The following is a 25,739-nucleotide window of genomic DNA, read 5'->3' as shown; positions in this document are numbered from 1 at the left end:
AGCGCTCGAGCACGTCTGACTCAAAGTCTGCCTTCTACATGACAACGAGCGCGCAATTCAGTTCGCATTTTGTTCTCGGGCGTGTTGGACGTTTTTAGTTGTGGGAGCGGACACCGGAAATTGATTTCGTTTTGTCATTCTATGTTAGTGTGCACAGGTGTTAGTGACTGTTAGTGTTAGCCAATGCAAGCCAGCGCCCGTGTATTGGTGGAGCAGCCAATGCTGCTTGCAGTTCAAAAGGGCAGACAACAACGACGACCAGCAGGCAAAGCAGCTTCAAAAGCAATAACACAACAATACCTGGTGGAAAGCAACAAAATAAGCATTTAAGCCAACTCGTTCGTTTATGTTTACGGTGCGTGAGTGTGTGTGTGTGTATTTGTTCTTATGAATACGCAAACAAATCAAACTATAATGGCCATCGCAAGCTGCGAGTATTTGCCGTGTGTTCAATACTCAAATTCAAATTTAGATTCATGCTAGAAAGTGTCGCGTGCGAAAGTGTAAAATAAAAGCAGCAGCAACAGCAGCCGCGCAATTTTTTATGTAGCTGAAAACTAAAACCTGTTCTTGACGCTAAGTGCAAGTTACACATACACACACATATGCGCAAGCCAATACGTGTAAAGAGAGCTAAAGGCAATAAACAAAAACCTCAACGAGAGACTAAAACGAAAGACAACTTAAGCTCAATGTGCACTACGACTTTGAAGTAAATTCTTTGAACCACACACATTCACATCAAGACAAAATAAAAAACTGCACTTCATCGCCGAAAATTTACAAAAAACCTCCAATTCGAAAAAAAAAACGATCATGGCTATGACTTCTGCTGCTGTCTATGCGTCAGCAACCGCTAACAACGCGCACGTCACACAACAGCAGCAACAGCAAACAACAAATCAACAGAGGCAGCAACAGCGACTGAGCCGTGCGCGCACGAAAAGCGCAGCTCATATGACGTCGACGTACACGCTGCTGCTCAAGCGCGCCAATTCAGCGCCCCAATGGATATTTCTCTTCATATTAATTTATTTAGCAACAGGTGAGTGCTTATGCGCCTGCACATAGTCAGGACTCAAGAGAGTGACAGTTGACAATTGTGATTGTATTTGCTTGTGTGTGTGAGAGCATGTTTGAGGGAAAGAGAGCGGCTCAACTGGGGTAATAACAACATAAATACATACAATTCATATGACACCATTGTGGGCTCCAATTTTTTGCTGAGACACATTTTTTCGAGTGCACTGTATGTCTGTATGTTGTTGAGGAGACTGTTTATTGTTGTTGGTGTTGGTGTGGCCTTTATTGTTGCTTGTTTACAAAGCGACATGTGCCAATACGTAAAAAGGCGGTCGTTGCAGGGATTTGAATGGCAACACCTAAGCATAAATACCAGTTTAATGAGTAATACCTAAAGCTGCACCAAATTGCATCAATTAAATTATAATTATAATTTATTGAGTGTTTATGTGTCGATATGGCTTAAATACGTGTTTGCAGTTTCAAAACTTTGTTGTCGTAAAATTGAGCTTGTTTATCTCGAAAAAAGTTTCTTATCTAGTCTGGCATTCTAAAAATGTATATTAATCCAGATTGGACTGAATGAGACAATCAAATGTATTGAATAATTTCAAGAAGAACAGTTAGGCAATTTAGTTTGTTGATTGTTACTAAAATACTTATGATCTTTAAATTTAGAAATTCTTTAAGTCCTATTCTTTAGCGGCCCTAGGTCCTGAAGATAATTAAAGTGAAAAAAATCCAAATCCAAAAATCGTATATCAAAACTATCTTAAAGCTGAAAGATATTATATTGTATAAATCGGTGAATGGTGTCATTGAATGATACAAAAGTTTTAATTTACATAGTATTTTATTAAAGCTCTTAGCCGATTTTCAAATTCAAATAATTTAAAATTTGTGATTTCAATAGACTGGATATAACTTAAAAATTAATCAACTTTAATTTTGAAAAATAGTACATCTTAAATGCTTATTTAAGCTGTCTACTTATAAAAAAATTTGTGTATTTAATTTTTAGGAAATCAGAACATTTTCCATACAGATATTTGAGTTTCTAAACATTAATTAAATATAGCCATTGAAAAAGTCTGTGTTTGTTTCCATTCTCATGAGGATTATGAACAATATATTATAATAGTACATTCGTCATTATCTTCCTTTTTAAACTATCCACTCTAACGAATACACACTGTAATATAATATGTAGTCGCCTTAGAATTTCCAAATATTTGAAGTTTAGTATACACAATCATCTTTAAGAAAATGACGCATTGACAATTGAAAAACTATTTGTTGGGGATACCTTTGCTTATCTGTCAATCAACAAACAGCTGTCAATTTGAAAAAGGCCTTGCTATGCCCACTTGAGGGTATCGTGCGGAGTGCCCAAACTCGACTGATATTTTAACTACTCTGTAAATAGAGTATGCGTGTAACTACTGTTAGCTCATCGATTGTGCAAAAGAGCGACCTCAAAAATACGTTTATTTATTAACAATCCATGCATGTTTATGTGTGTGTACATATTTTGTTGTTATGTGCGTATCTTATCTGGGCGAAAGGTAGAGTATATGTAGCTACAAGAAATGCTAAGGCGGCCGGCAACTGGCAATGTGCTGGAGGCCAATCTTTGTCTAGTTATTGTTGTTGTAACAGTTGCACTTGGGAAAAGCCCTCTCGCTATGATGATGAGCAGGAGATGCAACAACAATTACAACAACTGGTTTTTCAGCCTCATCATAAAACGCAGCCAACTTCGTCGCGTCGATCATCAAAGTCGGGTTTCCATTGAAATGCATCTTAAAGGGAAAATATACTTTATTTTCAAAGAAAAAATCGCAGTGCAGGTAAAACACACATACACGTACATACTCACACACAGACCAGAAAATTACCTGTGCTACCTGAGTCGTTAACGTTAACAACACGTGACCCCGCGCTACCACCGCGGACGTGGTTCCGTCGCGGGTGTGTCACCCCCAGGCTGGTCAAGTGTTAAAGTGCAATCGGCCGGAACGCGTGTCGCATTCAGCTACTAAGCCTACGCACCCGACCGATGGCCATTGCATGACGCTGTCCATTAGTGCAAGTCGTTAGTACTTTTTATAACCCATACTAGGAACTATTTATATAATAATATGTAAGTACCTACATATGTACTCAGCTAAAAGTTCAGCTGCTAGCTTTTTGATACGAGATTTTTCAATAAATAAATCAACAGAACAAAAGAAGTAAAAAGCGGGCTGGGAAAAAGGAAGTGAAATAGGAATAAAATAAATGGAGACTGAAAGATCATACAAAAGTGTAAAAAAGAGTATTAGCTACTTAAACCTAACTTAACCCATCTTACTTAAACTAAACTTAATAATAAACATTATAAAAAGTATAGATTATGAAAATTTTAAAATCTTACTTGAATTCATGAGAATCGCATAGAAGGCCAATATTTGAAAGTACGCTGCCTTATTTTTAAATTGCAGCGCAGCGGAGATAGTTATAAAAGTTAACTTGGCCAAGTATCTTCCGGTTAAGACAATCATAAATTTTTCAAAATTATTGAAAGACGTACTTATTCATATTGGGAATATTATTATTTGCACTATAAGTATGAGAATTCTAAGGAGATCAGTCTCCGATTCCATGGTATCTCCTGATCGAGATCTTTCGATAGAAGTACTTTTACATTTAACCATGTTTAGTGTATAATGTGTAAGGTCTAAAGAAAGGGCAGATTTACGTTTACAGCGTTGCCAGTTTTCAGGCTTCGTTGGGTGCATCGATTTTCGAGTACCTTGAGAAGACTACAAACCGCAAAAATGAAAAATAAATTACAAAAAATAATACAAAATACTCGCACATAATGAAAATGTGACCAGCTGCTTTCGCTTTTAGTTGCAAACAAATGTTTAAATTGTGGGCGTTGTTGGGTTTGTTGTTGTTGTTGTGGTGGTGGTTATTGTGGTTGTTGTTGTCATTGACTTTATCAGAGGCATCACGTAGCTGCGTTTTATCTGTCGCTATTTGCATACGCAGCGAGTCGACCGCAACAGCCCAGCCACCTTTGAGTTTAACTCATTGGAGTTAAAACATTCGAAACCCAACAAACGAGTCGAAAGCATGATATCGCGTCTGGATGTTGTAAATTGTATGAGATGGTATGTTTATACTTTATGTGTGCTTCCCTAACTACATAAATGTTGTGTGTTGTAGATATTTTTATAACTAGCATGCTCTTTGACCTATAGACAGGACTATAACATTGAATACTATACCACTATTTTTATTATTTGTGCCCTTATACTAATCAATCTTCAACAGACAGGTTGCTCATACTTTTATTAAAAATTTTCGATATTGCAATTAAACTTGATTCTTACAACTCCAAAAACAATCATCATTTATTGTTTTTATTTTTAATCTAAAAAGAACGATTTCATGTTTTTCTTAAATTCTTGTTCACCATTTTAATGTACATAATATTCTAAAAATATATAAAATAGCAATATTTTAATTTTGTCATGCAATTCGAATAGCAGGACTAATTTTCGGCCCTTTAAATATACATATATATATTGTAATCGGTGGCACAAACAATAATCTACGAAAGCTAGAGAATTCAAAATTAAATATTAAAAATTTGTCGATATCTCCTCCCATTTTTATAATACCGATAAATATCGATTTTGTCATATGGTTTTTAAGCATAGCTAGCAAATTTAATGATATAAGTAGTTACAACAAGTTTGATAAGTAGATATAGGATAATATATAATAATGAACAAAATTTCAGCTTAGCATACTTCTCTTTGAAATTTGGAACTTAAGAGTACAAAATAATCGATCACGCTTTGGTTACATTCTTCTTTTTTAATTTTTGGCTCTTGTATTGAATTTCCCATTTCTAAAACTTTTCATTACAACTACGTGTGCACATTCAGCTTTTGACGAAATTTTGTTTCAGTTTACCATACAACAGTGCGACGCCCACAATTGTTGCAAGCCAGTTTTGACTGTTCGTCTGTGTTTGCTCAGACTGTTCCGGGCACGGGCGCGGGCACGGGCACAAGCACCGGAAAAGATTCTCAGGCATTTTTCAACAGTTCATTGCTTTGTGCTACTTTGCCGAACGGGTCTTCTGGATCGCTCATACGCAAGGGCTGTATCTGTATCTGTTGCTGTGGCTCTGGCTGCGGCTGCCTCCAATTGTTGTTGCCACTGGAAAACTGGTTCCCAGGCGAGTCGCGTCAGCGCAACGGCGGCGGCGCCAACAGTGACTCCACTTTGTGCCCAATTCTAAGCATTTTTGGGCGCGTTGTTATTCCCAGAAAAGTCTGAAGCCCATGACATAGATGAAAACGGGGTGGAGTTTCGCTGAATAAAGGTTGCCAAAAGCACTACACAGCCACCAAAGCGCGTTTTCTATGCGTTTCTAGCGCGTTTTTAACGCGTTTGCGTTCATGTGACGCGAATATTTATCAGAATTAATTAGCTTTTCTTCGCATGTGTGAATTGCTTTTGTTATAATCGTCTACCTATTGTATAATACAACAATATAATCAAGCCAGCGTATTTATCTAAATATTTAAATCGTCTATACGAGGAGGCATTCTAAGAATCACAGGCGGAACTTTGTGTGGGAACTAATTTGTTAAGTGACTTTAGACTTTGTTATATTCATTTCTGTTGCGCTTGTTGTTGTTTGTGTGTTTGAACCGAAAGGTGTCTGCACAAATGATTACCAAGTCGGAATATAAAGCGCACTCAGACATGAAAGATTTCAACGTGTTTGCCGTCGAACGAGAACGAGACTTGTTTGGCAAAGCTTGAACAAGAGATTCTTTTCAAGGCACTCGAGTGAACTTCTCTGATATGCAATTACAATGAGTCTAACTGATAAGAAAACTTACTGAGAAAATTGTAGAGAAAAGAAAGGAATGAAAAGAAAGGGCAATCTTCAGACTTTGTATTGCACAAGCGTACACTGTTTTCTAATCTTCGGTGAAAAGATTGGAGAGGCTCTACAAACAATAAACACAGCATAACTTAAATCATGAAAAGCTTTTAATTGTTTAGTAAAAATGTATATACCTACAGTACATCTCTATATATAAAACTGTTTGTCCTGACTGACTGGCTGACTGACTCATTGGTTATCAACGCACAGCCCAAACTGTAAGAGCTAGGAATCTGAAATTTTCACTGTAGTTAAATTATGTGAGGGAGGTGCACGCTAAGACGGGATTTCAGTAAATTCCACCCGCAAGTGTGGAAAAATCGCGAAAAACATTTTTATGAAACTGCTGAGGGAAAATTATAATTTGAGACTCACGTTGAAAAAATAAGGGTTTAATGCGAAAAAATTAATTATAATGATCACATTATCTAAAATAAAAGAAATCCTGTCGCACCATTAAATCAACGCATCATAAACTCTAAGGTTCCTTTCAGTATCCCCAGTGCCAAAGAGCATTACAGATCCTTTTATGGATCTTGCTTGTTATGAAATATTCGTCTGCGCAGTTATAAAATTTTAAGTGCAGAAAGGGGTTTCATTATTAATAAATTAAGATATATATATTTTTTATGGGGTTTACGGTAATGATAGTCAATGTGGAATAGGTTTTTTCATTACAATATAGACATACTATAGGTTCCTCAATTTTTGATTACCGCTCGTTAGCGAATTTTATTGTGCTACACATACATAATGGGATCGGGAAATACAGAGCTTTAACGTAGCCCAACACACGGATAACTTGCTTTTATCTTTTTCTCTCTCCCTTTGTCTATTTTCCTCTCTCTCTGTCTTTCTCTTGGACATGCATGTCGAACACATTAAAATATGCGATAGATCTGAAAATTTTGATAATCGTATTATTGGCAAACTATAATTAAACTTTAATCGCGACACGTTTTCACTTTTCCATGAATAGAAAAAAATTCAGCAGCAACAAAAACTGAAACTATAAACGGTATGAAAACGCAATAATTAAAAAGCAATTAAAATTTTTTTAAAAAATTAGAAACGAAATTGTTGTCGTTTTTGCTGTTACGGTTAGCAAATTAAAATTATTAAAAAGTAAGAGCCCAGCAAAAACGGCACAAATAATTTATGCAACTTTTGGAACATCCAATAAGCAGCAAAACAACAAAAAACTAAGCTAAAAATGAAATTTGTTCGTAGGCGTATGTTGCACAAAAGCTAAAAACAAAAACAAAAAGTATTTACAGCAAAAATTAAAAACAATAACAACATCGGCCGCAATAATAATAAAACATTTTGTGTGTGTGTGTGGGGGTTGGCTGTGAAGCAACCAATGGCAAAACAATTGAAGTATGACCAAACTAGAAAGAATGGCTATTCCCCGCACGCCGAAGATTAGATACTCTATTTAACTATGGGCTAAGAGAGTTAGTATACAACAACTCAATATCAATACCATACAGCTGCAGTTGCAGTCTACAAAAAACTCTCATTTGTCCAGATTCTTTCTATAAATCTATATAGTAGCTTTTTACATATGAGCAAAATCTGTTAGTACGATTTTGCTCATATGTAAAAAGCAAGTTTAAGATATTTTGAAGGAAAAAAGTGACTTATTTTTCGATCTATCATTCCTGTTGCAGCTATTGATATAGGGATCCGAATCGGCCGATTCGAATGGAACTACACAAAGTTTCATTGTGACGACCCTGGTTACATCGACTCACCTTGTACCTTATATATCTTATATATTATTGGGCATTTTTGCAACGGATGCCTTACATAATTCATGACAAATTTACAACACCCTTAGCAAGGGAATAAAAGAAAAAAAAAAGAAGAAAAACAGAGCCAGAGACGCAGCTGGGTTTTTGTTTTGGCCATTCGGAAAGCCAGAGGGTGGGTGGGTGCTGTGCCAGTTGATAGTTATTTGGAGCTAACAGTTGCAGCTAACGCCGCTTAGAAAGTTGGGAGAGTACAAAAAACCAGACGAAAACGCCAGAGCTGCAAAAATGAATACAAGCCAAACAGCCAAAACAGCTCACAAATCGCGACTGCAAAAATCGCATCAAACATGCAGTGACTGTCTGTATGTTTGTGTGTGTGTGTGAGAGCCACGTTGTCTTTGGCCTGTGTATAAGTTGGCGCTGATTAGTCATGCCACAAAGTGCAATGCAATGCAAAGGCTCAAAGCTGAGCTAATTTACATGCATACTTATGCAGATTTGCATGTGTGTGAGGGTTTGCTAACTAGGTCTTTCGCCTATGCAAAAGTGTGCAAGTCAGGAGTCTGAGCTACAATTTTGTTGTTACTCTTGTATTGTACGAGTATTTAGCATAGTTTTCGACATTGCATTTGCATACATTACTTTTTTCTGAATGTTAATTTTTTTGTAAAAACACTTTGGGGAAATGGGAAATGAATAATGATATAACTGAGTAGATTGTATCTATTAAACTACTGCATGCATGGGAAAATGTATAATTGTTTTTAAAGCTGAAATGAAAGTAGAAATTTATATTTGACAAAGTTAATGAATGTGAAAAATGATGTTAAGAAAACATCTAACCATTAATTTGCAAAAAGTATTAAAGTATTAATCAAATTTATATACTGATGTCCAAATGTTTTTAAACTAAATTTTGCTTGCAAGAATACAAGTTTGTTCAAAAACACAGTTCTTTGCAAATGACTTTTCAACTCAAGTTCAATTCCCTAAATAAAATACAAATCGGATTATGGCATATAGTGAAAATTGGGTGAAAAATGTCTGAAATGTATGTGCCTGGTATTTCATGTTCTTCTTTAAGTATCGAATATTCTTTTGTGGAATCTCCTATGTCAAGTGCAAAATAATAAATAAAGGTATATCGAATTATTTAATTACATAGATGTCATTACCCTTTTGCGACTTTATGCAGATTCTGCATATCTGCATGATCATAAATTTTGACGAACAAGCATAAATTCGAAGGGGTATTATCAAAAAAAGATATTGTCACAACTCTTCATTATATTATGCATACTGTTTTGTTAAAAATTCTTTGTGCTCATTTAGTTACGGGCATTCCAATTTTCTTTGTGGCGACCATTTGACACGCCCAACTTAAAGCTAAACGCGATTTTGACATAATTAAGCTTCAACTTTGAAGAGTCGCTTGCTACAAACTTAACGTTCCCGAAATAGAAAACTATGAATCCTCTAGTGAGTTGTGTGCCCCACCAGAAAATACTCTGTAGCAGCGAGATGCCTTTAAAAAGTTCTAGATCATTTCATCGACAGGCTGTGCTGTTTATGCAGCGGCTGGGCTATTTCTTCCCTCTGCCACATACTGAGGCAAATGCATCCTTGAATAACTTCGGTGTTTAAAGTCCGATCATTATAAAATCTTCAAAGCTTAAATATGGCCCCACAAAATGTGCATATCCCAAAGCCCAAGGGCTATACACATATGTATACTTATCGAGTCGGAGATGCATCCTTCTCTGCCTTGTACCAACCATAATAGAAAACTAAGAAAACTAAAACCCATAATACCCTCTTTTACCCAATCTCGGTGGATACAGGGCATAAGCAGAGCCATTAACAACTGTTTCTTTTATGGTACCGCTAAAAACTTAAAATTCGCTCGCTCTCAACTCAAGATCTCGTTCCGAGTTGCCGTAAAAGTCGACACCGTCGTCGTCATCATCGTGGCTGTCGTCGTATTGTCGATTCATTCACAAGACAAATAAGAAGAAGACGCAAGCGAACAGTTGTCAAAAATGCGAAAGCAAAAATTCTTTTTGCTTTTTCGCATTTCAAACGTTTATGATTATGAAATTTCCGTTCCGTTCGTTTACGGCTAAACACAAAAGGCCAATGCTGTTATACAAAAGAGCATGTCTACACATACAGCATATACAATAAGTAATTCTTTTTTATTTTAAATGGCATTTTCATACCCTGTATAGAAGTTGCTGAAAGGGACGCAGCCACGATCCGCACTGCTGTTCATTTTCTCTTCTCTTAATTCAAAAAAGGTTTACTTAAAGTTGAATTTTATTTATACTTTTCGCCTATTTTCGCATTATTACTTAAAAGAGTAAATAAACTATCAAAAAGTAAATAACAAAATAGTTAATGAGTTTGTTTTAAGTAATTGTAATTATCGCAATTAATTTATCAATTACCAAGAATTTGGCTTAGCTTCAGTCGGATTCGGTGGTAGCTAAATATATATTTTCTTCATCTTTTAATTATTGTAAAATAGGGTATCTGGGGTGTGAAAACTATTTTGTTTGCAGCATTCTTACATGCGTTTTGTAGCTTTTTTAATGTTCTTCTGCACAGTTTCGTACGTGAGTATAATATAATTATGAGCTACTTTACCAACGGCTTACTTACTGGCTCATTTACTTACCCACGAGTGGGCACGAAGCTCTCAAAGCGCTGACACACAAATACAAAAACCAAAACCAAAACCGAATGACAGCAAAACGTTTCCAGAACCCTTCATTTCCAACTGTCCGGCACACTAAATCGCCTTTTAATGCGAATCAAATGCCTTAAAAGCGGCGCAACAAAATCGATGGCCTCATAAGGTTTTCACCCCTGCGCGGGGGTGGCGTTGGGCAGCCGTAGTAGGGTAATGGTGGGGCCAGTTCGAGGTCTGGTCAACGCATTGCATGCAGTTGCTTTGTTTTTTGTTTAAACTGTTTCTAAGCCAACTGGCCTGTCTGGTAGTTAGGGCCAGGCCAGGCCAAAAGTTCAGAGTCATGTGGGGCAAGTCAGAGTTTTAAAAACAAAATGCTTGTGTGAACAGAATTAAATATAAACAAAAAACCTTCTTGTTCACACTTGCCAAATTTAGATTTATGACAAAATCGCGTTTTCAGCCACTTAACACAAATTCTAAACTGCAAATTTTGTTGTTGAATCTTTTTTTTATATTTTATTTGTTATTAAACAGCTACTGCCACTTAACCAATGCCATTGAAACCAGCTCGAAGACATATTCATATACATATGTGACCGCAGAGAATGTTTATAGGTACATATATATCAATATGAGCATATGTACACCCTCTTTAAGTATTTTGTTAAACATTTTCGACAGTTCGTTTCCTAACTTTGCTTATTACCTATGAGACAGATTGCATACTCTTCTTTTTGTTAACACATTAGTTATGCATATGCACCTCTAGCTTTCTTACTTCTGACAACATATGTATGTACATACATATGTTATTATTTTAAGATAAGCATTATTTGTGTAACAGGGCAAACAAATCAAAGACGAAGCAAACAAGAAAATATAATAGATACACATATGAACGTAAATAAATCATTTCGCAAAACTAAACACAAAAAAAATTTTATAAATTTAAAAAACCTTGAAAGCTGTGCCAACTGTTGAGAGGCAACCAACTTCTTTTATGGAAATTTAGAAACTTTGATATTGTATAGGAAATTCAAAAATTAATTGCATAGGGCTAAGCTCTATTATCTTCTTTAAAGTTTCATTATTATATAATAATTAATATAGTGTTAACATTGACAGATATTATTGCCTATGCCTTACACATAGGTCTTATTGGTTTCTAATTCTTAAACTAGTTGAGTAAACATTTCTATAGTATATTTTTTTAATTGGCTAATTTCAAGTACTGCAAATAACTTACACATTAATTCGAGTACTAATATATAAATTGATTACTTATAAAGATGCAAACTACATGTAGCTCTGTCAGATGTTTCTTTCGGTATGAGAAAAAAGTGAAAATATTTTTCAAGATTAAGGTATATAATAGCGTTTTCTTATATCATGATAAATTCGGAAATAGCATGTTTATTGAAAATCGGAAGAAATTAATAAATCGTTAATAACATTTTCATGTTTCTAAAAATTTACATTATCGTTTCCTAAGTACAACTTTCTTTCTCATAATTTCAACTTTTTCCACTGAAGAGATAAAAAAACTTGCTTATGTTTTGATTTTGCTTTTTTACGGTTTGCGCACTCACTCCATAGAGCCCGTGTTGTATCTTTAAGGAAAACACTTGAGCTTAACGTGTGGTGGTGTCTGCTGGTGCTGTCCAAACACGCACATTTGTATATGTGTGTGTATGTATGTCTGTCTGTATGTAAGTATGTATGTATGTGTGGTGAGGGCAACGGGAAAGGCGAATTGATTCTGCGCCGCCAGCGCAAATGAAAGTTGTGTTCCGAAGTTGACGTTGGAAGCAACTGATTAACATTAGGTGGCATCTGTGCCGGCAACTTTTCTAATTTGGTCAATGCTGCTTCGACTCAAACACTTTCCAGGCGAAAAGTCTGTTTGACCAATTGGCCAATTGCTAAATTAGACGTTAGCCGTGTACCCAATAAGACAAGTCGCGAAAAAAACGTGACAAATGAGGAAGTCTACGATTACAAATGCAGCAAAAACAATGTCTCTTTAACTGAGTTACCCCTCCCCGTTTACCCGCCTTGCTTGACCTGTAATCAAATGCGATTACCCGCTGCCTGGCCTTGTCCAATTTGTATACCCTATCAAAGAGTAATATAGCTTTGTCATATAATGTGTAACGTATCGGAGAAGTTATCTTCAACACCATAAGCTATATAATTTCTTGATCACGTCCGTATGTGTATGCAATATAATTTCTCACTTTACAAAGCAATGCATAGATCTGTCCCTTTGTTGCAGTAGGTATATTTGTCAGAATTGGCCGGATAGACCCACAAAATGGGTCAACGAATGAGTTTCCGAGACCAAACTCAGCAAATATGAGCTTCAATTATCGCCACATATGAAAACACTTCTGAGTCGATTGCTTGTTTGTATGTCTACTAGGGTATTTAATCTTCGGCATGCCATTTTTTTTTTTGCTTTTTACAATACTCACCTCATTTTCTTTACATTTTCTTCTCGGACAGATGTTGCCTCGGTGGAAGTGCACACGAAGGAGGCATATTTCAATGGGTCCGCTTATCTGCGTCTGCAAACGCCCATGCCCACCTGGGACCACTCTGCGATCAGTTTCCGCTCGTGCCGCGGCGGTGAAATACTCGCCCAGCAATATAACAAAAACTCAATAGTAATCTCAGTGCTGAACGATTTCCTGCAAGTTTCCCTCGCCGGACCAGCCGTCATCGGGCTGAACAATCGCCTGGACGTCAGATTGCCCTACCAACTGCTGGACAATCGCTGGCATACGCTACAATTCAAGTACGAGTACGGTAATCTCTATTTGCATGTGGATCGTGAGGCAATTATATTTGGTAAGTGATTATATTCCAATTAAAGCGGGCTAGTCAGTCATGGATCGTGTCAAATTGAAAAGAAATTGGGCTCGAAAAAAGTCTAGACATATCACTGACTATATTAGCTAACATTAAATTAATGAGACTTTTTGTTATATTCCGAGGGATTAAATTGTACACATTTATAAGTTACTTTGATCAAATATTGCAACATACATTTCATACGCAATTTTCATTATTTTTTAAGCTGTTAATAATTAAATAATAAAAAAATCGATTAAAAACTTAAGAATAATAATAGAAAACAGTTTTAAAAGCATTTGGTAATATTGTTTGGTAATTCGATTTGGGAATGAAAATTATGCCTAAATTATTAAAACCAAAAATCGTAATCAATTATCGGATGTTCCATATCCGTTTCATTAGGCAACGGAACTTTAAAACTAATTTTTCTGTGCTTCAATCTGAATCCTTAAATGACAAAAGAAACCCAAACAGTCCATAAATTTTTCAAAACTTCCATGCGGAAGCACAAGAAAATTCAATTTAAATTAAAATTAGGCTCGGCTTGCTTTAGTTCGGTCGTTTTTAGCGTGTTCGGCGCACATCTCAACATTAATACATGCATAATAAATATATAAATACAATTTTTTTTGTACACATGTTTAATTTTGAACCCTTAGAAAAAGCGATTATACAGTCCCCAATTTTAAAATCTTAGTCTCCAATTGCAGGTATGTGACACTAGCTAAAAATAACATATAAATGTTCGGAAAACTCTTCTACCAAGGCAGACCAACAAAATTATTTTACTAGGATATAATTATAAGCTATCAACCTACCTGCTTATTCAGTGCTATCGTTTGGCTAAGTAACGCTAAATCCATACAAACGCTTCGGATTCGTAAATAAGAACTGTCTCAGCTCTAATGAATTACAATAATTAAGAATCAACTTTGGTTTTTCAAAAATAATTAAATTTTACACTGATTAAGTTTTTTGTGGGCTTGAACATATTCATGTACTTTAAATAAGAGAACTTGAGAGAAAATCCACCTTTATGGAAGCCTTAACTACGTGACTTGTTAACCAGGCCCATAACCACGTATTGGGCAGCCGCATAGCTTCCATTCAATGTCCATCTATAAATGCTATCTATCGTTATGAAAAGTAATTCATGCATATTTCTGTATTAATTGCAGCCAACTCGACGTACAACAGCCAGTTTCTCACCAATCAGGACATCGGCAACGAGTTGGCCATTCTGATATTGGGCAATTCGTTCTCGGGCTGCCTGCTGGATGGACCTGGACTGCAGTTCGTGAATGCATCCAAACAGAATGCCGTCTTTGGAGTCTGCCCATTGTCGTATGGTCCGTGCAGTGAGCACGAAACATTTACCCGGGCGCAGGACAACTATTGTCTGAATGATCCCTGCATGGGTCATGGCACCTGTACTTCAAGTGCCGATGGCTACGAATGCCGCTGCACGGCACGGTACTCGGGCAAGAACTGTCAAAAGGACAATGGCTCGCCGTGCGCCAAGAATCCGTGCAATAATGGCGGCACCTGTCGCGAGAATTCACGCGGTGACTACCAATGCGTCTGTCACGCTAATCATAGTGGCGAACACTGTGAGACCGAGGTCAATATACATCCGCTCTGCCAGTCGAATCCGTGTTTAAATAATGGCGCGTGCGTTGTGCTGAGCGGCAGCTCCAGTCCCACCTGCGAGTGCCCTAAGGGCTATACGGGCACTCGGTGCGAAATCGATATGGACGAGTGCGCCTCACAGCCCTGCCAGAACAATGGTAACTGCATCGATAGCATCAATGGATTCAGCTGCAACTGCAGCGGCACTGGCTACATGGGCGCCTTTTGTCAGACGAACATCGATGAGTGCGATGATAATCCGTGCTTAAATGGCGGACGCTGTTTTGATACGTACGGCGGCTACACCTGCCAGTGCCAAGATGGCTGGCATGGCGAGATCTGCGAGAATCCCATTAGCTGCCAGACCCAGCAGTGCCTCAATGGCGGCACCTGTGTCGATAAGGCCATCGGCTTCCAGTGCATCTGTGCGCCCGAATATAGCGGTGAGCTCTGCCAACTGGGTCCAAGCTGTGCCCAGCAGTGTCCCATCGATTCGGAGTGTGTTGGCGGCGTGTGTATGTGTAAGCCAGGAACTTCGGGTGAGTAGATGATTCTACTTTTAAATATGGTTTCAGTGGTTCAGTGGTTCATGGTGTGGCGCATGTAACTCGTTCGTTTTGGTTTAGCTTTAGGGTTACCATATTTATCTGTGCCTCTCTTTCTATCTTTCTACCTGGTCTTCCACTTGAATTTTAATCTAACAAAAGCTGCCGCTTTGGAGCTGCCAACTTTGCTTGAATTGCATGGTCTGGGAGTAGGTGCGGGAGAGGGCGAGCTTGAAGGAGTGTCGACCACTCTGTGCGCCGGTGGCAAGAAGAAACGCTATATATCACCCGAGTGGCTCAAGCGCAAGCGTTGTGAGCTAAAATTAAGTAGGTCTACAGTTGCACTTCTCGGGACCCACTAGTGCTTGTGTTTTCATCATGGAGATTATAAATACATTAAAAAAAGCCCATAGATTAATGCTTGCTTCTTTTAAATTTACAATTTATAAGAGGATCTTTAAGCTAAACTTATAAATGCTTCAATTCAATGAGCAACCAATTTGTATACCCTTGTAGGAATTATTATAGTAGAAGGAGAAATCTCCGACCCCATAAAGTATATATATTCTTGAACAGTATCAACTGCCGATTTGATAAAGTCATATCCGTCTGTCTGTTTCTATGCTTGTCTATGCTATACTTGTCTCTCAGAGCTGGCTGGATCGCACCACTATATCATAGCTGCAATAGGGACATAGTTGAAATGTAGGTTATTGTATAGAATACTTCTTTGGTAAGATTTAAGATATCTTGACTAAAATCAGCATTTATTATGTCCACTATTCTCCTCATATATATGCAATATTGTATCAACATCGAATAACTATATCATATACATATATAGCTGCCATAGGAACGTTCGGTCTAAGATTAAGTTCATGTATACAAAACTTTTTAGTTTATGTAGGTATCCTACCCAAACTCGGCATTTATTAGTTAGAATATTTTGCATACATATAAACCAAATCCTATCGCACCACTATATTATATAGCACTATAGGAAGCTATATCGATCAATCGAAATAAGTTTTTTTATGACAAAATATTCAGTTTTCCAAGATATTTTCATCAAACAGCATTTTCGAGCTAAACTTTTTAGATATATCAAAACATATGCTAGACCATAAGACAAATGTGTACAAGGGTATATAATCTTCGGCGTGCCGTACAGTTCCGTCATCTTGCAAAAAAAATGTAATCACCATTGGTAAACATCAGAAACCTTACCCTTACATGTGCAGCTTAGGGGTGACAAAAATTTTAAGTAGCGCTAATAAAAGTGGAGAACCCAGTCAGAAAGAGAGCTTATTTGAAGGATCAATGTTGCCTAACTTAAATTCCAAATCGTTGAACTCATATACATTTAGCTATTAAATAATAAATGCATAATTAAAACGCTTTAAACTAATCCAAAATACTCTTATGTAAACACAAACAAACACATATACACTTACACACATACTCTACATATTGGTAACAATCCTGTGTATATATACGGCTATGCGAATTATATGTGTGTATGTAGGCCCCATTGGTCATTGCCTGCCAACAACAACAACACCGATACCAGAACAAGCAACCACTGCAACAACAACCCCAGCTATTCCCACAACAATTGTTGCAACAACAAGAAATATTACTACCACCAAAAAACCTTCAATAACCAACACAACAAGAACAGCAACAACAACAACAGAAAGTAAACTAAACAAACAGCAACAACAACAACAACAAGCACAAACGCAACGCTCGGCATCCCTGAACGCATGTCCCCAAGAAAATTGCTTGAACGGTGGCACCTGCCTAGGATATAGTAACAATTATACCTGTATATGTGCTAGTGGATACACAGGTTTGGCAACAACAACAACAAACAGGGTTGCACTGCAAGTTCTATGTGGGGAAATACTCTATACATTAAAACGATATATTGATATATAATTATTAATAAATTAATCTATTAAACCTTCCGTAAATATCGAATTTTCCATTTGGCTTTCATCTATTTATTATTATTTTTAAATAAAATCCAAAACACTTTTAAGAGAATCGAAATTCCAATGGAAATATATCCAATATATTTATATTTTGCTACACTAATCTAGAAAGCTCTTAAAAAATATTATTTTGCCTAAATCAGTTCTAAAAACGTTTAGTAAATATTGAAATATCGATTTAAATATTTACTATCCACTTTATGCTTGAACTAAATCTAGAAAATATATATTAAATACAGAGTTTTTATCTATATATCCACTGTATATCGTATTTTGCTTATATATCGAATTTTCGATTTGAATATTCTTAAATATCAATCTCCTTCATTAGCTCAGTTAATTTGTGGTGCAACCCTAACTAGATTAACTGTAAATATATAGGCTTGTAGCATTTATTATTTATAGAATTGTAGTATTTATTATTTTTGTTACACTTAGATTCTACAACGCTTAGAACCCCTAAAATGTTAGTCTTAAGTACAGTTAGTAACAAAAGCAGCTAAAGCATGATCAAATGTAACCTCAAATTTTGTTTGATTTTCAATTTGGATTTGACATTCAGGTTACAACTGCCAGCAGAGCACGGGCGATGGCGCCGCCGCTTTGGCCTTGACGCCCATCAACTGCAACGCCACAAATGGCAAGTGCCTGAATGGAGGCACCTGTTCCATGAATGGCACCCATTGTTACTGTGCCGTTGGCTACTCTGGAGATCGCTGCGAGAAGACAGAGAACTGTTCGCCACTCAATTGCCAGGAGCCAATGGTCTGTGCTCAGAACCAATGCATTTGCCCAGAGAACAAGGTGTGCAATCAGTGCGCCACACAACCCTGCCAGAATGGCGGAGAGTGCCTCGACCTGCCCAATGGGGACTTCGAGTGCAAGTGTCAGCGGGGATGGACAGGTCGGAACTGTGCCAACGATGTGGATGAATGCGTGCTGCAGCCAAAGATCTGCGGCAATGGCATATGCAAAAATGAGAAGGGTTCCTACAAGTGCTACTGTACGCCTGGGTTCACTGGCATCCATTGTGACTCCGATGTAGATGAATGCCTCAGTCATCCGTGCCTGCATGGCGCCACATGCCACAACAAGGTAAGTGTTTCACTGTACCAGCCATCAGAATAGAGTCTCCAGTTACTAAAATGTAATTAGTTGTTTTTCTTTAAATATGGAAAGCATCGGATATTGAGACAAGTGAGTGCTGATATAAAAAGAGAACAAGATGTAGAGCTTCGCTAGGGTTTTTAAGCTGATTTATCCTAAAAGTAAAACCCTTACTTAATCAATAGATTGATCACACTACCTTTCTCACACTGAGAAGGAATTCCTAGAGATCCCTTTTAAAATACGAGATAATGTCAATTTCTGCAAAGTTAGCGAGATATGTTATCGTGTTTTCCTCTTATATTTCCGCATTTCCTATTATCACTTTATGTAAATCTAATAAATCCTCTCCGATATTGTGCAGCCATGGTTTATCTTGCTTCCGTATTGCTTGCAATTTAAATTAAACCCTACTCCTATAATTAACTTAAATTTACAATTCATAATATTTTAATTCCGAAAAGTAAATTTAGAATTTAGTTGCATTTTAGGGCTAAGATACTTTTATATCTAAAAGAAACAATATTAATTTGTCTTTTCCTTCTGAAAAACCAGATCAATGCTTACGCGTGCGACTGCAAGCCGGGCTATCAAGGGGAGAACTGCGAAATTGATATTGACGAGTGCATTAGCAATCCGTGCTCGAATGGCTCCACTTGTATTGATATGATTAACAATTTCACGTGCTCCTGCATACCGGGTATGACGGGTCGCATATGTGACATTGACATCGATGACTGCATCTCGGCGCCCTGCCTCAACAATGGCCTCTGCATAGACGAGCTGGGTGGTTTCCATTGCGACTGCGGCGGCACGGGATACGAGGGCAAGAACTGTGAGCTGAATATTGATGAATGCGTGTCGAATCCATGCACGAATGGCGCCAAGTGCATAGATCAGGTGAAGGACTATTTCTGTGAATGCCATGCTGGCTACAAGGGAAAGAACTGTGAACAGGATATTAATGAGTGCGAGAGCAATCCCTGTCAATACAATAGCAGCTGCTTGGAACGCTCCAATGCCACCTTGTATCAGCTCAGCAGAGTTATGGACTTGCCACGCGTATTCAGTCAGCCCTTCAGCTATGAGAATGCTAGCGGGTAAGTTAAGGATGCGAACAAGCGGTGCTTGCAAATAAAAATATATACATACATGATACACTGTTTATCTGGAATGACTGACTGATTGACTGACTGGTTAACCAGGAGAACCTAAACCGTAAACGCTAAGCTTAAAAGTATATGTAATGCAGCTTGGGAAATCGAAATCATTTTTTTATTTTAGTTTGGGTAGATATAAGTTTTCTAAGGGCGGAAAATGAGTGGACAATTTATACCTAAAATCCGAATTAAAAAACTTGGAAGGGACACGGCGGGGAAAATCGTATTTATCCTAATATCTTATTTTCCAGCTATGAATGTGTTTGCGTGCCAGGCATCATAGGCAAGAACTGTGAGATCAATATAAACGAATGCGAGAGTAATCCGTGCACCAAGCATGGCACCTGCAATGATGGAGTAAGTGCATCAATTAATTAGCTAACAAAGCGCCATGAAACTTATTGGTTTCTATCCCTACAGATTGGTACCTACACCTGCGAATGTGATCCGGGCTTTGAGGGTACACACTGTGAGATCAACATTGATGAATGCGATCGCTATAATCCCTGCCAGAATGGCACCTGCATTGATGAGATTAATGACTACGAATGCGACTGTGATGCCAATTTTGGTGGCAAGAATTGCTCTGTACCGCTAATTGGCTGCATCAGTGGTCCCTGTTTGAATAATGGCACCTGTCGCCCATTTTTAGTCAACGAAACGATACACCTGTTCAACTGCTCCTGCGAGCACGGCTACCAGGGGGAAACCTGCGAGAAGACCACAACCTTGTCCATGGTTGTCAGCAGTCTGATAACGGTCAAGACGCAACGCGACGAGGGCTACGACATTAATTTGCAATTCAAGACAACGCTGCCAAATGGTGTCCTTGCCTTTGGAACCTCCGGTGGTCAGAACGGACCGGTTAGCTATATACTGGAGCTGATTAATGGAAGGCTGAATTTACATTCATCGCTGTTGAACAAATGGGAGGGCGTTTTCATTGGATCAAAGCTGAATGACAGTAATTGGCACAAAGTGTTTGTGGCCATCAATACGTCGCACTTGGTGCTTTCTGCCAATGATGAGCAGGCTATCTTTCCTGTGGGTTCCTATGAGACAGCCAACAATAGCCAGCCATTGTTCCCACTAACCTATCTGGGCGGAACCATACCCAATTTAAAGTCATATCTAAACCATCTGACGCATCAGCCCACCAGCTATGTGGGCTGCATGCAGGATGTCGTCGTCAATGGCAAATGGATCTTTCCCGACGAGCACAACGAGCCCGATTTGGATGAGAATACCAAGTTGTCCTATGTACAAAGCGGCTGTCCGCGCACGCAGCAATGCAACCCAAATCCGTGTCACTCCAATGGCGAGTGCACAGATCTTTGGCACACCTTCACCTGCCACTGTCCCAGGCCCTTCTTTGGACACACATGCCAGCACAGTGAGTACTTGTATACAGTGCATGACAAGTATTTGGCATAACAAACTCTTCTATACTCATTAGATATGACGGCAGCCACCTTCGGACATGAGAATACCACACACTCGGCTGTGATTGTGGAGACGACAGATGTAGCCAGACGCGCCATACGCTCCATTTTGGACATATCCATGTTTATCCGAACGCGTGAACCAACGGGTCAGGTCTTCTACCTGGGAAGCGATCCGCGCAAGATGCCCACAAAGAGTGAGTATTTCTAACAAAGTCAAATCCTATCTTAATGTGCCTCTCCCGTAGACGTTGGCGACTCGTATGTGTCAGCTAAGCTGCATGGTGGTGAGTTGCTGGTGAAAATGCTGTTTAATGGTACGCCGGAGGCATATACGGTCGGTGCACAAAAGCTGGACAATGGTTACAATCATCTCATCGAGGTGGTGCGTAATCAGACACTAGTGCAGGTCAAGCTCAATGGTACCGAGTACTTCCGCAAGACGCTGTCGACGACGGGTCTGCTTGATGCACAGGTGCTCTACTTGGGCGGGCCGGCCCCAACGCGCGAATCTTTGCTGCCAGTTAGCACAGAGCCGGGCTTAGATGAAAACAGCGTGCCCGTAAGCAGCAGCACGCCGTCCAAGGAGTCGGACGATAGCAAGGATTACTTCAAGGGCATAATACAGGATGTTAAAGTGAGCAATGGTTCGCTCAATATGATCGTCGAAATGTATCCATTGAATGTGACCGATATAAATGTGAACGCCAAGCCCTTTGGAGCGGTCAGTATTGATCGAACGTCGGTACTGCCGGGCGAAGTGTCGGACGATTTGTGCCGCAAGAATCCGTGCAAACACAATGCCGAGTGCCGCAACACATGGAACGATTATAGCTGTAAATGCCCGAATGGTTACAAGGGCAAGGATTGTCAGGAGATTGAGTTCTGTCAGCTGGTGACCTGTCCAGGCGGCAGTATCTGCCAGAATCTGGACGATGGCTACGAGTGCTTAACCAATATCACATTCACTGGCCAGGAACATTCGCCGCTGGCCTTCTCCTACTTCAAAGAGCAGCTGCCAGATGAGATTGGCGGCATGACCAAGCAGCCGCTACTGAAACCGGTAATTGAAATTGCCTATCGCACACGTGCCGGTGGCACTCTGCTCTTTATTGACAATCAGGATAGCTTCTTTGAAATTGGCGTGAATGGTGGCCGGGTAACTGTCACATGGAAGCTGACCCAGTTGCACATTGGTGAGTCAGGGCGCTTCGAGAAGGAGAACACGGATGGCGAATGGAATCGCATTTATTTGCGTGCACACGGCGGTAAACTTGAGGGCGGCTGGAAGGGTTGGGAATCGATGGTAGATCCCACGCCTGGCTTCTCAACGGACATCGATCAGGCGGCGTTCCAGGATCTGCTCTTCAGCAGCACCCAAGTCTATTTGGGCGGCATGCCAGAGTCGCGTCAATTGCGCGGCTCCACACAATCCTCCCAGCAGGGCTCCCAGTTCAAAGGCTGCCTGGGAGAGGCGCGCGTCGGTGATCTACTGTTGCCCTATTTCTCCAATGCCGAACTCTACCCGCACACAGAGAATGTGTCCGTGCAGCTGCATGCACAATTTCGGCTGAACTCGACCCGACCCGAGGAGGGCTGCATTTTGTGCTTCCAAGCGGACTGTAAAAATGGCGGCTACTGCAATGCGCCCAACGATGAATACGCGTGCACCTGCCAGGCGGGCTACGAGGGCGATGACTGCGCCACGGACATCGACGAGTGCCTCAACACGCACTGCGAAAACAATTCCACATGTATCAATCAGGTGGCCAACTTCTATTGCGAGTGCCAGCCCGGCTTCGAGGGTCGCTACTGTGAACAGAACATTGACGAATGCGCCGCCCAGCCATGTCACAATGGCGGCAACTGCACCGATCTGATCGCTGCCTACCGCTGCGACTGCCCCGACGAGTACACGGGTCCGCAGTGCAGTGCACTCAAGCAGATGACTTGCGAAAATGAGCCTTGCCGCAATGATTCCACCTGTGAAAATGGATTTAGTAAGTCAATATATTGATTAACTAACTGTATCTAAGTCATCTCTTTAAATATGCTAATGCACCATTTATGACGAGTTACCTATCAGATTACAACTGTTGTAGTTAGTTAAACAAAGCCCCTGTGCCATTAATATCATCAAGCAGAGACCACAAATTAGCCTGGCCATTAGTTTTATGCATTGTGTACGCTCCTTATCTATTCAGCTGCTGCAAAAGTCAGCTTGCGAAATATGCTTCCTTTTGCTTAAACGGCCGATTGGCCAGTATCTACCATGACTATCTGAATCCTGTGTTGTTGTTCTGGTTACATCTTTAAATTGTACCCGATTCTTGGCAGTCCATCTCATGAAACCACAACTTGTGTGGTTTTCGATGCTAGCCCCTAAGCAATATCTTGTAATTAGCTTCAAGGATATAGATTTCCTCCAAAGACTTGAATGCGGAATTTTTTGCGATAGCTATGTAATACTTATTCTTAACTTGTTCTAAGAAATGATCTGGAAAATATCCCCCAGAGATATTGGCTGTTTCTTGCTCATCTACTGCCAGTTTTGCTTAGGATAAGTTTTTTTTTAATATTTTTAAATATAAGATATTCGCAATTCACACTTTTCTCTTAATAAAAATGTGTAAAAAGTCAATCGCATAAAGAATCCAAATTTAATCCCGCCCATATAATCCTTCGCCATTAAACCCTTGGGTATATTTTTCGAAAAGTGTAAAACAATTCGAACAAACCGTTTTACATACAGATACATTAATATTTAATTAATCGTCTTTACGCTTAAGATATACAAGATATTAATATATGCTTACTTGTATTTAATTTTTAGATGCTCAAACCGGGAATAACTTTACCTGCACCTGCTCTACAGGATTTGAGGGCCCACTATGTGACATGCCCTTCTGCGAGCTGACACCCTGCTCCAATGGAGGCTTGTGCCTGACCACAAATTCCGTAAGCCTACGTTTATTTAGTCTCTGAATACACATTTTAAGACTTTAAGCTTTTACAGATACCAAATTGCAAGTGCAGTCTGGGGTATGCGGGTCGCCTTTGTGAAGAGGAGATCGATGAATGTGCCTCCAATCCCTGCATGAATGGTGGCCAATGTAACGATCTTGTAGGTGGCTATCAATGCAACTGTACGTCCACTGGCTTTGAGGGCGTGCACTGTGAAAACGACATAGACGAGTGCATCGAGAGCTTGGAGTATTGTGGCGATCTCGGACGCTGCATCAACATGCCGGGCAGCTTTAAGTGCATTTGCCAGAAGCCCTACTGTGGCGCCTTCTGTAACTTTACCGATCCGTGTAATACGCTAAACATTTGCGCCAATGGCGGGCAGTGCGTGGAGAACTGCGGCGGCGAAGCGGATTACTACTGCAATTGCACCGAGGGTTTTATGGGAAAGAACTGCACAGCGCCGGTATGTTAAAATAATTCACAATTCTAGCCAACTCTTCTAATCAATATGTATCTTTAGATAACGGCCAAGGATGATGGTCCATCGACAACAGACATTGCTATTATTGTCATACCTGTTGTTGTCGTCCTGCTGTTAATCGCTGGTGCACTGCTGGGCACGTTTCTGGTGATGGCACGCAATAAGCGTGCCACACGTGGCACCTACAGTCCCAGCGCACAGGAGTACTGTAATCCTCGACTGGAAATGGACAATGTGCTGAAGCCACCGCCAGAAGAACGACTTATTTAGTTAGCACCAGTACCAAGCCTCAATATAAACAAAAGATATTTTACAAAATCCGCCCATATAAGTACAATGCGCTCCTGTTTTGTTGTACTAAGTTTATCTTTAGTTAAGTTCGTCTTTAAAAGGTGCTCGCAAAGCAATCAATCAGGCTTCCACAGAGCAACTCTGCAGCAATCCTCCCCCACCCCCCTCCCCTCTCCCACAGAGACACACTTAGACTTTAATACCTACGCTTTAGTTAGTAAATAATTCAGTTTTCTATTTATTATAGCGAGTAACTACTCACTTTATAGTCGTTATATAATTACTGTTTAGATTCAGTATTCGATGTAAACAGAATGAACGAATGAAATATATCTAAAAGCTGCGAACAAAGTTATGCTGCACACAGAAACGGAAACACGAAATTGAAAATAGAGTTTAAACTAAAAATAACAACACAATTCGAAGCATTCCATGCGCAAGCCCTTAAATACGATAATGTACAAGTAAAATTTTGTAAATAGGTGTGTATGCCCGTTTTTAAACTAAATTAGCTGAGCTAAATAAAATCCTATATACCTTTGCATGCATACATATATATGTTTATTTAAACATGCCTATATATATATATATAAATCATTTATTGCGGCCTTATAGAAAGAGCATCAGAACTAATTATACGTAACTATTAAGTAAATCAAATATTTTGCTCTAACATTTTTAAGCGTAAACTTAAGAGACTGTACTATACATATATTAAATATTTCGACTTTTTTTCAAAGAAAAGATAATAAATACAAATAATAAGCGAAAAAGATTTTGTAATTTGGACATATAAATATATATGTAGATTGGGTTATATTGGAAGACCTGCACG

General features: G+C 39.1%; 1 protein-coding gene across 3 annotated transcripts; it reads left to right on the top strand.

Annotated features, from left to right (window-relative positions):
- Positions 1-103: 103 nt before the first annotated feature.
- LOC115770636 (protein crumbs) lies at positions 104-25,673 on the top strand. 3 transcript variants are annotated; one of them, XM_030715983.1, is made up of 14 exons: positions 104-1,045; positions 12,935-13,279; positions 14,464-15,453; positions 15,622-15,660; positions 15,697-15,786; positions 18,019-18,551; positions 19,119-19,663; positions 19,975-20,080; positions 20,144-21,116; positions 21,180-21,362; positions 21,414-23,165; positions 23,999-24,123; positions 24,182-24,595; positions 24,653-25,673. In XM_030715983.1, the coding sequence occupies exons 1-14, from the start codon at positions 817-819 to the stop codon at positions 24,881-24,883; spliced, it is 6,555 nt and encodes a 2,184-aa protein (XP_030571843.1). In that variant the 5' UTR covers positions 104-816; the 3' UTR covers positions 24,884-25,673. The 3 variants fall into 3 exon arrangements, with proteins under 3 accessions (XP_030571843.1, XP_030571841.1, XP_030571842.1); XM_030715981.1 differs by lacking the exons at positions 15,622-15,660; positions 15,697-15,786 and adding an exon at positions 16,985-17,311; XM_030715982.1 differs by lacking the exons at positions 15,622-15,660; positions 15,697-15,786.
- The last annotated feature ends 66 nt before the right edge of the window (positions 25,674-25,739 follow it).

This window comes from Drosophila novamexicana, unplaced genomic scaffold (genome assembly GCF_003285875.2).
Source record: "Drosophila novamexicana strain 15010-1031.04,08,12 unplaced genomic scaffold, DnovRS2.1 tig00004560-arrow-pilon, whole genome shotgun sequence".
Lineage (NCBI taxonomy): Eukaryota > Metazoa > Arthropoda > Insecta > Diptera > Drosophilidae > Drosophila > Drosophila novamexicana.
The sequence above is the reverse complement of the archived record's forward strand: the minus strand, read 5'-3'. Positions and strand labels throughout refer to the sequence as shown.